General features: G+C 37.8%; 1 protein-coding gene across 2 annotated transcripts in view; it reads left to right on the forward strand.

Moving 5' to 3' along the window:
• Positions 1–12,566, forward strand: part of LOC149088538 (protein vein-like) — an 85,941-nt gene that overhangs the window by 69,271 nt on the left and 4,104 nt on the right. The window contains exons 2-7 of one of the 2 annotated variants that reach the window (XR_016194676.1): positions 2,652–2,817; positions 4,126–4,298; positions 5,408–5,507; positions 6,936–7,006; positions 9,747–9,794; positions 10,190–10,292. Coding sequence is in view for 1 of the 2 variants with exons in the window: in XM_089248063.1 (XP_089104189.1) it covers positions 2,652–2,817; positions 4,126–4,298; positions 5,408–5,507; positions 6,936–7,006; positions 10,190–10,292 (613 nt within the window). In the remaining variant the exon portion in view is untranslated. The remainder of the gene's footprint in view (positions 1–2,651; positions 2,818–4,125; positions 4,299–5,407; positions 5,508–6,935; positions 7,007–9,746; positions 9,795–10,189; positions 10,293–12,566) is intronic. The other variant, XM_089248063.1, reaches the window with a different exon arrangement.

Genomic DNA, 12,566 nt, shown 5'->3' on the forward strand with positions numbered 1-12,566 from the left:
GAGACGGGAGGGAGAAACATTAATTTATATTAGACTCGTAATTACGAGGAACGTTGCCAATAAAATCTTCTCCGGATAATGAGGCCTAATCCTAAGACGTTCAGAGCCGATTTCATAAGAGTGTTGGTGGCGACATCGTCCGGAAACCCCCCACCCTCTATCAGAAGCATTGTTTCCAACTCCGTAAGACAACGGTGAGAAGAAAAAGAAGAACAAAAAAACAAGACGTGACTAAAATGTGAAAGCCCTTAAGGTTGCTGTACCATTGCAAAAGATAAAACTAAAGTAATAAGTACGATCGCAAACAAGGGTTTAGAAGGATTTCCTGTACAATTGCCAAAACTTGAATTTGAACTTATACCATACATACCTATAGGATCGGGAATGGAAGAGAGAGAGAGGTTGTTAGACTCAAGGGCAGACTTTGGACCAAGTCCAGTGCTTGGCACCCTTTTGTACGGCACATAATGGGGGCTCCGTCACGCCGGAAAAGAGCTCTCTTATCTTAGTTCTTAATTTTTTTTTTTTTTTTTTTGGTTTTTGGCGCCATTCGGCGATGACAAGAGATCTTTTTGTTCCAGATCTTGATGAGAGTGAAATTCAATCACACCTAACTTACTTCTGGTAATGCTTGGGTCTCAAAATCAAAATGAACAATGGTATGTCATCTTGATGATGGATGTTTCAACGTATTCAAGTTCTTCGGATTCCCGAAAGGTAATTGGAGCACCGCGGCACGGGGAGTCGTAACCCGAATCGAAGTTCTGTTAGATCTATATGACAACAAAAGTTGGTCGATTGTTATGTATCTAGCGTGTTACATTAGAATTATCGTTTTTTTTGCATCTTGAAATTGATTCCGTCCGGTAGCTCACTTGCTCGAACACTACCAATGCACATGTCCGTCAAATCGGACATCGCTATGCTAATTGCAATGTGACGCATCGGAGATAGCAAAACAAAGAGGAGTGGCCGCCCCACTTGCCGTTGGCCCGAGTTTTTCAGCAGGGCTAGAAAGATAACTGGTCAATGATAAATATAGGTGGACTTGATTTAGTCAATGTTAAGGCACAGGGACGTCGGCAGTGTTTCGAACCTGTGAACGCTCGTCTTTAGTTTAATATATGGAATTTTGATTTCTTAATTGATTCTGGGGTGCTTGGGCCCACGACATAGATTATCGTGGGTGCTAGAGCACCCGCAACATCCCGGCTGCGACGTCACTGCCAGTCAGGGCGCCCGAATGACACAGCAGTAAGATACTTGTCTACCACCATGAAGATTGTCGTCAGGGCCGCAGGTTCGATCCCGGGAGGAAGAAATAGATAGCAAGTTGTTTTCCCCTACCCCCACCTCTCGGTGGTCGCCTTCATTCCAATCAAACTCGATCAGTACAAAATTGCTTTACAGCGATAGGACAAGAGTTGGTGTGTGGTAAAGTGGTAAATAGTCAGTCAGGATCGTACAAAGAACTTCTGACCCCAATATACCTCCGGGCTCCGGTTGTTTATCCTTCCATATCCAGTAGGCTTGCTTTAGTCAATGCTGGGATCGTACCGTGTACTACAGGAGCCTGTGACCCCGATTAACATCGGGGACTTCGATTGTGTATCCTTCCATATCCGAGTAGCTTATTAGGGGACCAAGGACATTGCGCCGATTGCCCCAGTGTATATGGGATGAATGACGGTGCGAAATAAACGTTGTAGGACTTACTTCTGCTTTACCCTCTTCGAAGTCAAATGAGCATAAGCACAGGTTCCTGGACACTTTTTGTTGCGTACTTGATACTATAATTCCTCTCATATGCCAGGGGTCTTCTACTTGCAACCTGCGAGTACCGCAGTCCTCAATGAGACATACAAGAGATGCCGTGAGGACTTTATTACCATCACAATTGAATTATCCTATTTAGAAAGTCATATAATGCTGGTGTTTTAGTTTGAGGAAATGCCGGAATCACATCATATTGGATGCATTTCTTTTAATGATAATGCCGTAACAGGGCTCACGACTCAAAGATGGTTGAAGACTTCTGCCATGAGAACGAAATTAATGAGCGATTGATCCAAAGATAGGGGGACCTTAGTTTATAAATTCAATTAAAATTCCTTTTCCTTCTCAGCTAAGAGCTGCAAAAAGGACTTGAGGACAGAATTCTCTTTAAGACTGAGGACTCGGTACACCGCCTGAATCGAACAATTATAAAGATTCACGTAATGTTCGAGAGCCGCATCATGGCTAATCCAGCTTCTTTGTGAACGAGTCTGATCCTCCAACATGGCAACCTTTGAAAGAACTGCTGAATACTTGAGATGCTTCGCAAACATATTTGGTGCCCCTTAAGTAAGACTTCGAGGTCTATGTTTGTTTTTTTTTACCCAGGTGTGGAATAATCAACTCATTGTTTATTCATTGAACCTATCATTAAGAATGGGAGGAAAATTCCATCTAGTATGGAACTTTTTCTTTTTGGAACCTGCATCATGCTGGAATATTTCAAGTGCTTTCTTCTCATGAAAATGTATACATTGCAAAAAAAAATGAATTACATACATGTATTTATGTGAATTTCCTTTTTTTTTTTTTGGTTGGCTTCTAATTTCTTTTCGGTCTCGTAAATGACTGTTCTTGCCTGTTTCTATTTGTAGCCAAACCCCCTCGCGTCGAAGGCCTCAGCAAGAATGTTAAGATCGCCGAACGTCGAAAACTCAGGCTCCAATGCCATCTCTCAGGAAATCCCATTCCATGGGTCGAATGGTACAAGAACGGCCAACCCATCGCCAACGGCGGAAGGATCAAGGTCCGAACGAGAAGGTAATTAACAAGTTAGATACTTTTTCTAGAATTTCCAGAATTTTCAATACTATTTACGTTTTTGAATAAATTTTTGTAAATTCTTGGTGTTTCTCCACCGCCAAAATGAGAGTTGATGGTACGCGTGAAAATCCATAATGGATTCTAGGGTCACAAATGACTTTCATGTTCAGCGTACGTTGACATAGACGTTAAATCTCTGGTGCCAAAAAATGAGTAAAAGAAGGTTCTAAACTTATCCTGGGAGTGAGAGGGGAAAAAATATTTTTCCCACACATATAATACAGTCAAAAAGAGGTGATAGTACACACCAATACAAACAATTGTTATTAAAGAATGCATGGTCTAACATGAAACGCAAACGCGCTAGCACGTTTTTAAACGGTCGCTCCGCAAACGTTAAAACGACATTCTTGTTGAAATTTATCGGGAGAAAAAGAGCACCATGCATGCAAATGTAACTTGGGGATAAAGAAGAAACCGTAAGCAAATCTGCGTCTCAGTGCATCAGACGGGAAGCAAGAAAGAATCCTGTTTCGCACAGCTGCCGATGCAAGCACGCAAATGTTGTCGGATTGGGCAACCGCGTGTGGGGAAAATGCTCATCGTAAATTCGTGCTGCCTCTATGGTATTTCAGTTTGCAACTCCGTAAATGAAATGCATGTCCACTTTTTCATAATTACTAAAGTGTGCCATTATCCCGTACATTACAACTGTTAGAACGGTTGCACGCTGGAATAGCTTCACAAGGCTGGCGTCCGCGCCTTTTATTCACTGTCATGCAGATTTGCATACGTTTCTTCTTCTCCAGGTCACATTTGCATGCATGGTGTTCTTTTTCTCCCGATAAATTTCAACAGGAATGCCGTTTTAACGTTTGCGGAGCGGAAGTTCCGAAACGCGATAATGCGTTTGCGTTTGATGTTAGACCATGCATTCTTTGATGAAAATTTATTGTATTGGCGTGTACTATCACCTCACTATCTATTTAACCATATAAAGTTATCCCATCTGTTATGAATCACTCTGTATAGAGGCCGGATAAAGCACGGGGAAAGCCCAAATTTCGGACATTGCCACCTCAGGCTTTGGTAGTAGCACTTATAATATTTCGTAAGTTTCGACGACTGGTTGGTGCGAAGATCGGAAGTTATAGCGGAGAGGGATATCGTATAATATTTTTCGTAAAATACTAATAAGGGCATCTGTAATTTTAAGGTACATGCCCGTTCTGGCATGTGAATTTTTGGCGATTAGTCGAGCCCTGCTGCATTGTTTCATCTCGATGTATTTTTTGTTGATTACAGGAGGACCTCCAGGTTAATAATCCGCCAAAGCCGGCTACAAGATAGTGGCTTGTACGAGTGCCGAGCTGTAAATGTTGTACAGAAGTTCCCCGCAGTCGCCAAAACCACCGTCATTGTAACGAGGAAATCGACCAAAAAACCCAGAATCAAATCTCCTACCACTACTTCTACAGGTAAAAACATCTCGAATTTCTTTCAATTTCTCTTAATCCCCCGAGTACTCTGGTGAAGATAATGAAAAATAAATAATTAGAGGCCATATTATCTAGGGTTCTTGCATCTTCGTAGTGCCGCCTCCTTCCTAGGACCAGATCTCTCCAGACATGGAATTTTATATCGTCAGTAGGCAATTTTCATCTTTTACGAGCATTAACCCTCGGGCTGCGGGAATATTAGGAGAAATGCTTCCCTTAAAACGGTATTAACTCCCCTTTTTTTCCTCAGTTGTCTTTTGTGAAAGATAGATGGCACTCAGACACATAAGTTTGCAAATACAGTGAAACCTATCTAATGACGGACACTGAGGGAAAACTGTCTTCGACGGAATCATGAAATATTCCCTTATTTTGATTAATGCTTTTGCGTGCACTTTTGTAAAACGGAAACCTGTCCAAAATGGGATGTTAGTTCAGTCTCTCGAGAATATTCCGTTTCGTACAGGTTTCACTGTGTAATATAATCGAAAAAAAGGTGTAATACAAACAGACTTCTGGGTTCAAACCCACTAATCACCGACAAAATAGTGATTGGTGGCAGGAAGGAATTCTGTCATTGCTCAACAGTGGACGCCCAATAGTGCAAGCAAGTATTTATTAGAAAATAGAGAAATCACACTCACACACACACACACACACACCTAACGTTTTAACGCATGGGCCCAGCCGGGCACCGCTACGGGAGCCCCTCAAGAAAAAAGGGGACTCACAAAAATGAGATCTGGTAAAACTTTTCTAGAATTTACCAGGTATGGCCTCAGAACTTGGCCCGGGGACCCATGATGCTCTTAAGACGGCCCTTGCAACAACACTCATCATTTGTAGATGTAGGGAGCATTCTGATTGTTAAACATAATTGAAAATTTGGTTGGAATTATAAAGCACGCATTTGAAAAATTCAGAAAAATTCAAAAATGTACAAAAATTTCAGCAAAGAAAAATATTTTATTTTTTAGAAATTGTTTGATGAAAATTTTGATTTTGTAATTTTTTATTATTGAACTTTTTCTTGCAAATTTATTGAAGGATTAGCATTCCTGATTGTTGATTGCATTTTGTCGTTGCAGTTTCTAGCCTGTGGCCAACGGCCGCTTGTCCGAATTCCGATTTCTGCCTCAATGGTGGAACTTGTATATTTTACAGAGATGTCAGGGAATATGTCTGCCAGTGAGTAGAACTTTTTTAAACTAATATTCAAATTTCTCTTAAATTTTTAGTATCAAAACAGATAATTCGAGTCGGAGGGTATTCCTTTTTTTTATATTTGGAACAGACGTATAAAACAATGTGTGGAAATCTACTCCTCAAATTTAGTTATTCGAATATAGCGTAATGAATTTGATATGAGAAATCAGACATATGAAAATTTATAATTAGAATTATATAGGCATATTTTCCTAATATTTTCTTCAGAAATACTGGGTCTTCTGGAATATGAATATTCAGAATAATATATAAAATATATATATGATTATCTAAAAAATTTTCCAGAAAAACTACAAAAAAACAACTGAATTTCAGACACGAGTTAACATGTGAATTTCGCCAAATAAATTAAATATTTTAAAATATATACGGGGTGTTTCAAAAAGAATCACCCGATTTGAAATTCGCATATTACGAAAAATATTAAGATTAATTTTATATTACATGGCTAATCATAGTTTTTTTAAAAACCAAATTAAAGGTGCTCAATATGTCCACCTTGGGATGCACAGCATATGTCTATACGGTAGCCAAATTCGTCCCAAGCTTTTGCGAGCATGCTTGCATCCACTGAGAGTGGATTTCTGTGGACTACGTGCGGAACTCTGTCGGATGCGCTCCACATTTTCGTCTGATGGGCCAGGGGATTTCCCTTTAAACAGAAAACCCGTATCTCGGAATTGTTTGTACCATCGCCTAATGCTGTGAGTGATAGGAAGTTCGATACCAGGGTATTGTCGCCGAAAAGCACGATGAACATTTTTTACAGACTCACACTTCTCGAAAGGCTTAGAACACAAAGCGATTTATGTTGTGCAGTCGCCATCTTGACAAACACTGAAGTGGCGGTCGAAGGGAGAGCGTTAGCGCTACCTGTCGGCAACTGCGTGAAACTTGAGATTTCTCTTTTTCTACCTATACATTATTCGATCAAAACGAATTAAAAACTGAATAGTTATGATTTTTTTAAATCGGATGATTCTTTTCGAAACACCCTGTATATTCAAGGAAAAAAAATTATGCATTAAAAAACAAAAATTCCAACGATCATTGAAAATTGTCGAGTGCTCAAAAACATTTTACGGAATGAATTTATAGTCACACATTGAATAATAATTAATTTTTTTTACAAATTTTTGCTATTTAAAAAAAAATGATTAAGTAACATGATAAAGAGTATACATAATTACAGTACATATATTGAATTAACGTTTATGAATGTTTTTAATATTGTTGGGATTTCATTATCTCAAATAAACACATGAGAAATTGATTAGGAATAGTCTAGAATTGAATGTACTGAATTTTTCATACTGAATATAATACTGTACTGTTTTCTTTCAATTTCTCTCTCAAACGGTATTACTTAAACTTCCACGTGTTTTGCAGCTGCGCGGATGGATTTGTAGGCCTAAGATGTGACTACAAGGACGTCCGAGCATCATTAGGTGGAGTCAAAAGTAAGTTTCAAGATTATTATTCAATGTTTTTACGATACAGAGAATAATTTCGACCAATTTGTTAATATCGAACACAAATGGTGTACATTTGCCTTCCCAAAAATTATTTTTCATTCGAAATTATGAAAGTTTTATTTAGTGAGAAGTATATGGTTGCCAGAAGTCATGTATGATCTATATCAGGGGTGGCCAGCCTCTTTCTAATCCGTGCCAAGATTATTTTCAATGACCGTGTCACTCTATGAATTTCAATATGCAGACCATACAATCCGTTTTTACGGGGCACGAGCTTACTCTCCCGTCCCTGCAAAATATTATTCGGCTGTCCTTTTATTTTTGTAGAAATGTTTGGTTTGCCACTCATTCGAGTTCTAAATTGTTTTTGAGTCATAAATTCGATTATCGCAACGCAGATTGTGTATGTACGTATATCGGTAGACGTTCATCTTGCCTACACCGTGTTGGGCATAGACACCGAAATTCAAGGTGCTTGTCCCGTCCCCTCAATAAACTACGTAAAAGGGTTTAACTTCCTTGCCCTCATGAACTCATGAACATACAATTTAATTGTGCTATACGATGCATGTGCCAAATGTGAACGATCCTGAATCTCGTACACATGGGGACGTTCAGCAACTATGCCCAAAGATGAAAAACCGAACCGAAACATTATTGAAAGTCTTCACATAGTTATCATTAGATTCCGGATTATACGTACTAATAAAGTGGCAAAATATGCTCTAAAAATATGCAAATATGCACTTAAAAATGTAAAAGTATGCACTTAAAAATGTAAAAGTATGCACTTAAAAATGTAAAAGTATGCACTTAAAAATGTAAAAGTATGCACTTAAAAATGTAAAAGTATGCACTTAAAAATGCAAAAATATGCACTTAAAAATGCAAAAATATGCACATAAAATACAAATACTGTACTTAAAATACCAAAATGTGCACTTAAGCACTTAAAATGCCAAAATGTGCACTTAAGCACTTAAAATGCCAAAATGTGCACTTAAGCACTTAAAATGCCAAAATGTGCACTTAAGCTGCCAAAATGTGCACTTAAGCTGCCAAAATGTGCACTTAAGCTGCCAAAATGTGCACTTAAGCACTTAAAATGCCAAAATATGCACACAGAAAATCCCAAAATATGGATTAAACACCCTAGAATATACACTAAAAATCTTGAAAAGTAAAAAATTCCGAAATATGTACAAAAAATGAGAAAATATGTATTAAAAAAATTACCATGCAAAAAATAAACAGATGTGTTTTTAAAATGCATCTTTTCTATTTCTTCGTGCATATACATTTCATTTACCACACACAGAAAAATATCCCCTCATATATATATATATATACCGCATATGCAAATAACTTCTACATATTTTTTATTCAGGCATTTTTCAGTTTCTAGTTTGTTGTAAGCTGCTCAACAACGAAAATACCAGTAACAAAATAATTTCCACACTATTTGTAAAAATAATTTCGACACTATGTAAAAACATTTTAACACTTTGACATATCTCTAGAAATAGCCTTACAATAAAATGACTAATATTCGTAAAATACTTTATAATTACGTATTAATTAGAAAAACTGGTGGCAGATGGCAGCACTACACATAACAAGCATTACAGAGAAACAAAAAAAAAACTTCACGTCAGGTTTCACTACACGTGCATTCCCGCATGTACCGATTCGTCGGGGGTTCCGCGAGGGGGGGGCGGGGTGCATGTGTGGAGTAGCAGTCGTAGGTAGGGCCTCCAAAAAATGGTTCGGGGATCCATGATGTTCTTAAGTCAGCCACCTCGTTGGGCAGTTTGCCTGTTGTGGCGCTGTATTTGTATTTGTATAATTTAACCTGTGTGGGGAAAAAAACCGATGTTATGAAAATATTATGAACAACATTCATTTGAAAAATTATAAAAAAAAAATTGGTTTAGCTTAAATAAACCTTCAAAAATATGCACTTATACTGAAAATGCTTTAATTTTATGCATTTAATCCGGGCTCTAGTTATTATTTTAAGAGTGCCTGTCACAACAAATATAGGTTTGGCGGCCTAAAAGACCGTCGTTCAAAAGAGAAGGAGGGTCGTTTGAAAGTAGGAGAGAATTTCTATTTTTGATTGCAAAATGGAATACAATTTCTCTAATTTTTGAAAATCGTTAGGGCGCTACTTCTGATACCACGGCGTGCCGCGGGTTGGCCACCCCCGTACTAGATTGTTCCGTATTTCAGAGAAATGCCTCGGTGAGAACCAAACCACCGTTTCCTGGACGTTCGTTTGCTTTGTATTTGAATTTTCCACGGAAAAAGAATAAATTTTGAATCATATTAACAGCAGCTTTGAGATCATAAACTTCTATATTTCAGTTCACGTAAATACACGCTGGCAGTATATATTTCAATTTTAGAAAAAATACAAAATTATTCAAAAGTATCAAAATTATTTAACAAGTGATTTTTTTTTGCTGGAATGTTAGTAGATGCTTGGTTTTCTTTTACCGATACACCTGTTGAAGACAGAGGAAAGTGGATTTTACAAATTATTCCGAAAAATGCATATATCAAATGGTGCTGCCATCCGCGTTTTAAATTATTAACTGCCCTAGAAATATGTGTCCCATGTACTGCTTTTTGAAATCTGGCAACCACAGAGAGATAGGATATAGATTTCAATTTTGTTTATTGATTGATTTGTGTATATATAGTGTTTCATGTTCATTTCTAGATTACAGTTCTAGAGGGTTAATACCATGACAATGCAGTTCAACGAGGGGTACGTTGTATCACAGTCAAAAGCAAATAATAATAATAACAAGCATGTCAGCCATTGAATTCAGCATGGACTTATTTATTTTCGCATGAGAGAAACTCACGATGCTTTGAACCTTTTTAGAACAATTTTTTTTAACTGCCCTGTATGTAGCCTGTAAAATAATTTTACAGTTGAACCTTTATTTTTTTTAGTATTGCATGTGGATGTTGTAAATTTTGCAATTCTTAGGAATTATTTTGCATTTTGCTCGTACTACGTGGATCATCTGCAAGTTTTCGCTGTGCAATCTTTTTGCATAGCTGTACATAATAGTATGTTTCGATCAATTTCACGCGTTTGTTATGAATGAATTTGTGTATTTATTTATGAGTTAATTTTCCTTTTTTTAAATTTAGATATGGAGAGGGATCACAACCGCCTTTTCGTTACTATAGTGCTTCTCTTCATATTTTTATCTTGCCTGAACTGGGGTAGCCTCATTGCCTGCTGGATTTGTTGGTACGCATATCACGTTCTTTTTCGTATGATTTCGTAATATGCATGAGAAATCGATAAATAGTGAGCCCTGAGGGCTATATTTGGCCCAGGAGAGCTATGAATCCAGCCAAAAATACGTAGTTTTGAAATGATCATAAATAACTTATTGATTTTTTTTGTTTGATAGTTTCGGGTATGTGTAATAAAATTGGCTCGTTTTCATTTTTTTGTCTTGGGGATAAAGATTGGGTTTTAAAATGTGAAAGCTTCCATTGACATAATAAGTGTGGGACCTCTAAACAGCACATTTATTTTATTTTCCTCGAGGGGGTGGTTCCCAACCTGGGGACATAATATGTATAAAGCCCATCTAAAGAGCATCGAGGGGCCTCCGTCAAAGTGGTTTTCTGATCCACCTCCCCAGAGGGGCGGCTTGAGAAGAAATCTCTACCAGTGAGGGAGCAACAGTTCTTGCGTCTCTCCCGAGCATGTTTTTTTGGTCGACAAAGCTTTTTTTTTGCCTTTTCAACTCGGATTTAGCACCCTTTCCAGAGTGATACCCCGTGCGGCAGCTTGGTTCGCATGTCCCAAGAGCAATATTATACAGGGTGATTCAGAAAAGATGGGGTAAAAACTTTATAAGATATGATAGTACACACCCCGATACAAACGATTTGTCATCAAAGAATACGTGGTCTAACGTGAAACGCAAACGTACTAGCGCGTTTCGAAACGGCCGTTACGCAAACATTAAAACGGCATTCCTGTTGCCTGTGTTGAAATTTATCGGGAGAAAAGAACAACATGCATGCAAATGTCTCCTGGGGAAGAAGAAGAAGAAGAAACCGTATGAAAATCTGCGTCACAGTGAATAAACGGAGCGGATGCCAGCCCTGTGAAGTTATTCGTTCTGCCCTGCAACCGTTCTAACAGTTGTAACGTACGGGATAGTGGCACAATTTAGTAATACTGAAAAAGCAACCGTATGCATTTAGAGGCGGGACAGGTACACCTGAGTGTATACTGAAAAAGCAGACATGAAAATACTTAGCTTATTTCTCCAGGTTGCATTTGCATTCATGGTGTTCTTTTTCTCTCTGTAAATTTCAACAGGAATGCCGTTTTAACGTTTACGGAGCGGCCGTTTCGAAACGCGCTGGCGCGTTTGCGTTTCATGTTAGACCATGCGTTCTTTGATGGCAATTGTTTGTGTTGATGTGTATACTATCATTTCTTAAAGTTCTTCCCATCTTTTCTGAATCACCCTGTATCATGATTATATTAAATTATTGGAATTTGGGAAACAGTTTCGCGCGTAACCAGGGACGGATCTAGAGCTCGCTGCTGGGAGGGGTATTTTTAAAATTTTAATAAACACTGTGAATAGGGTGACCATACGTCCCGCATTGCTGTACCGTATTTTTCCGGAACAGTTACGATTCGTTCCCTGTTTTGCTTTTTTTGAAGAAAAATATTACCCGGTTTTTTCGGTCAAACTTTTCTTCAATTTGTTATTTAATCAAGAAAAAAACATTGATACAAATAATTTTAAACGGATTTATTGAATGCAATATTATCATATTCGCATCTCTCTTGAGGGGGATCACCTCGATCACCCCCGTTCCAATAGATACGTGCCTGCGCGTAACTGATGATAAAGCTTTGATAATTGATGTTATTGTCCTTTGTGAATGTTGATGGTAAAGTTACAACTTATAGTCATTTCACAAATCCGGGATAGATTAATTAGATAATTTGTATTTCCGATAATGCGAACAGTTTTCCCTTAGACTTTGGACTTCGAACTTATCAAGGTCAACTGCATTGAATATCAGATGTAAAATTCAGTGCTGCCATCTACATAAAGTTTAACAAACTAGAATTGAGACGCCTATTGACTTGAGTTGATCGAGAATGTTCCCTTTTAGTATAACAGTTGCTGGTTTGTTTCTAAAATCACAGATTTTTTCTTAAAAATTAATTAATTTAAAAATTAATAGATCACACAATTTGAAGATTATGTATTTAAATAATATTAAATTAAAAATTAAATCGTAAAACGCCAGACGCATCTTGTAAAATGTCTATTGTTAAGTAAAAGTAGGCTGACCATATTTCCTCGAGAGAAATACGGGACAATTTAAAATCGCCAATTATCGCCAAAAACAACGCCAAAACCAAACAAAGTTGCCAAATATTGCTGAAATTACAGAAAAATCCCAATGGTGGGAAATGATGCAAATTGCAGTGGATTACAATATATTCCACGAAAGACAAACGTTCAATCAAATGTGG

The sequence above is a fragment of the Pholcus phalangioides genome, unplaced genomic scaffold (assembly GCF_987345545.1).
Source record: "Pholcus phalangioides strain wild (caught in Gottingen) unplaced genomic scaffold, Ppha-v1.0 ptg000003l_1, whole genome shotgun sequence".
In the NCBI taxonomy this organism is placed as follows: Eukaryota; Metazoa; Arthropoda; class Arachnida; order Araneae; family Pholcidae; genus Pholcus; species Pholcus phalangioides.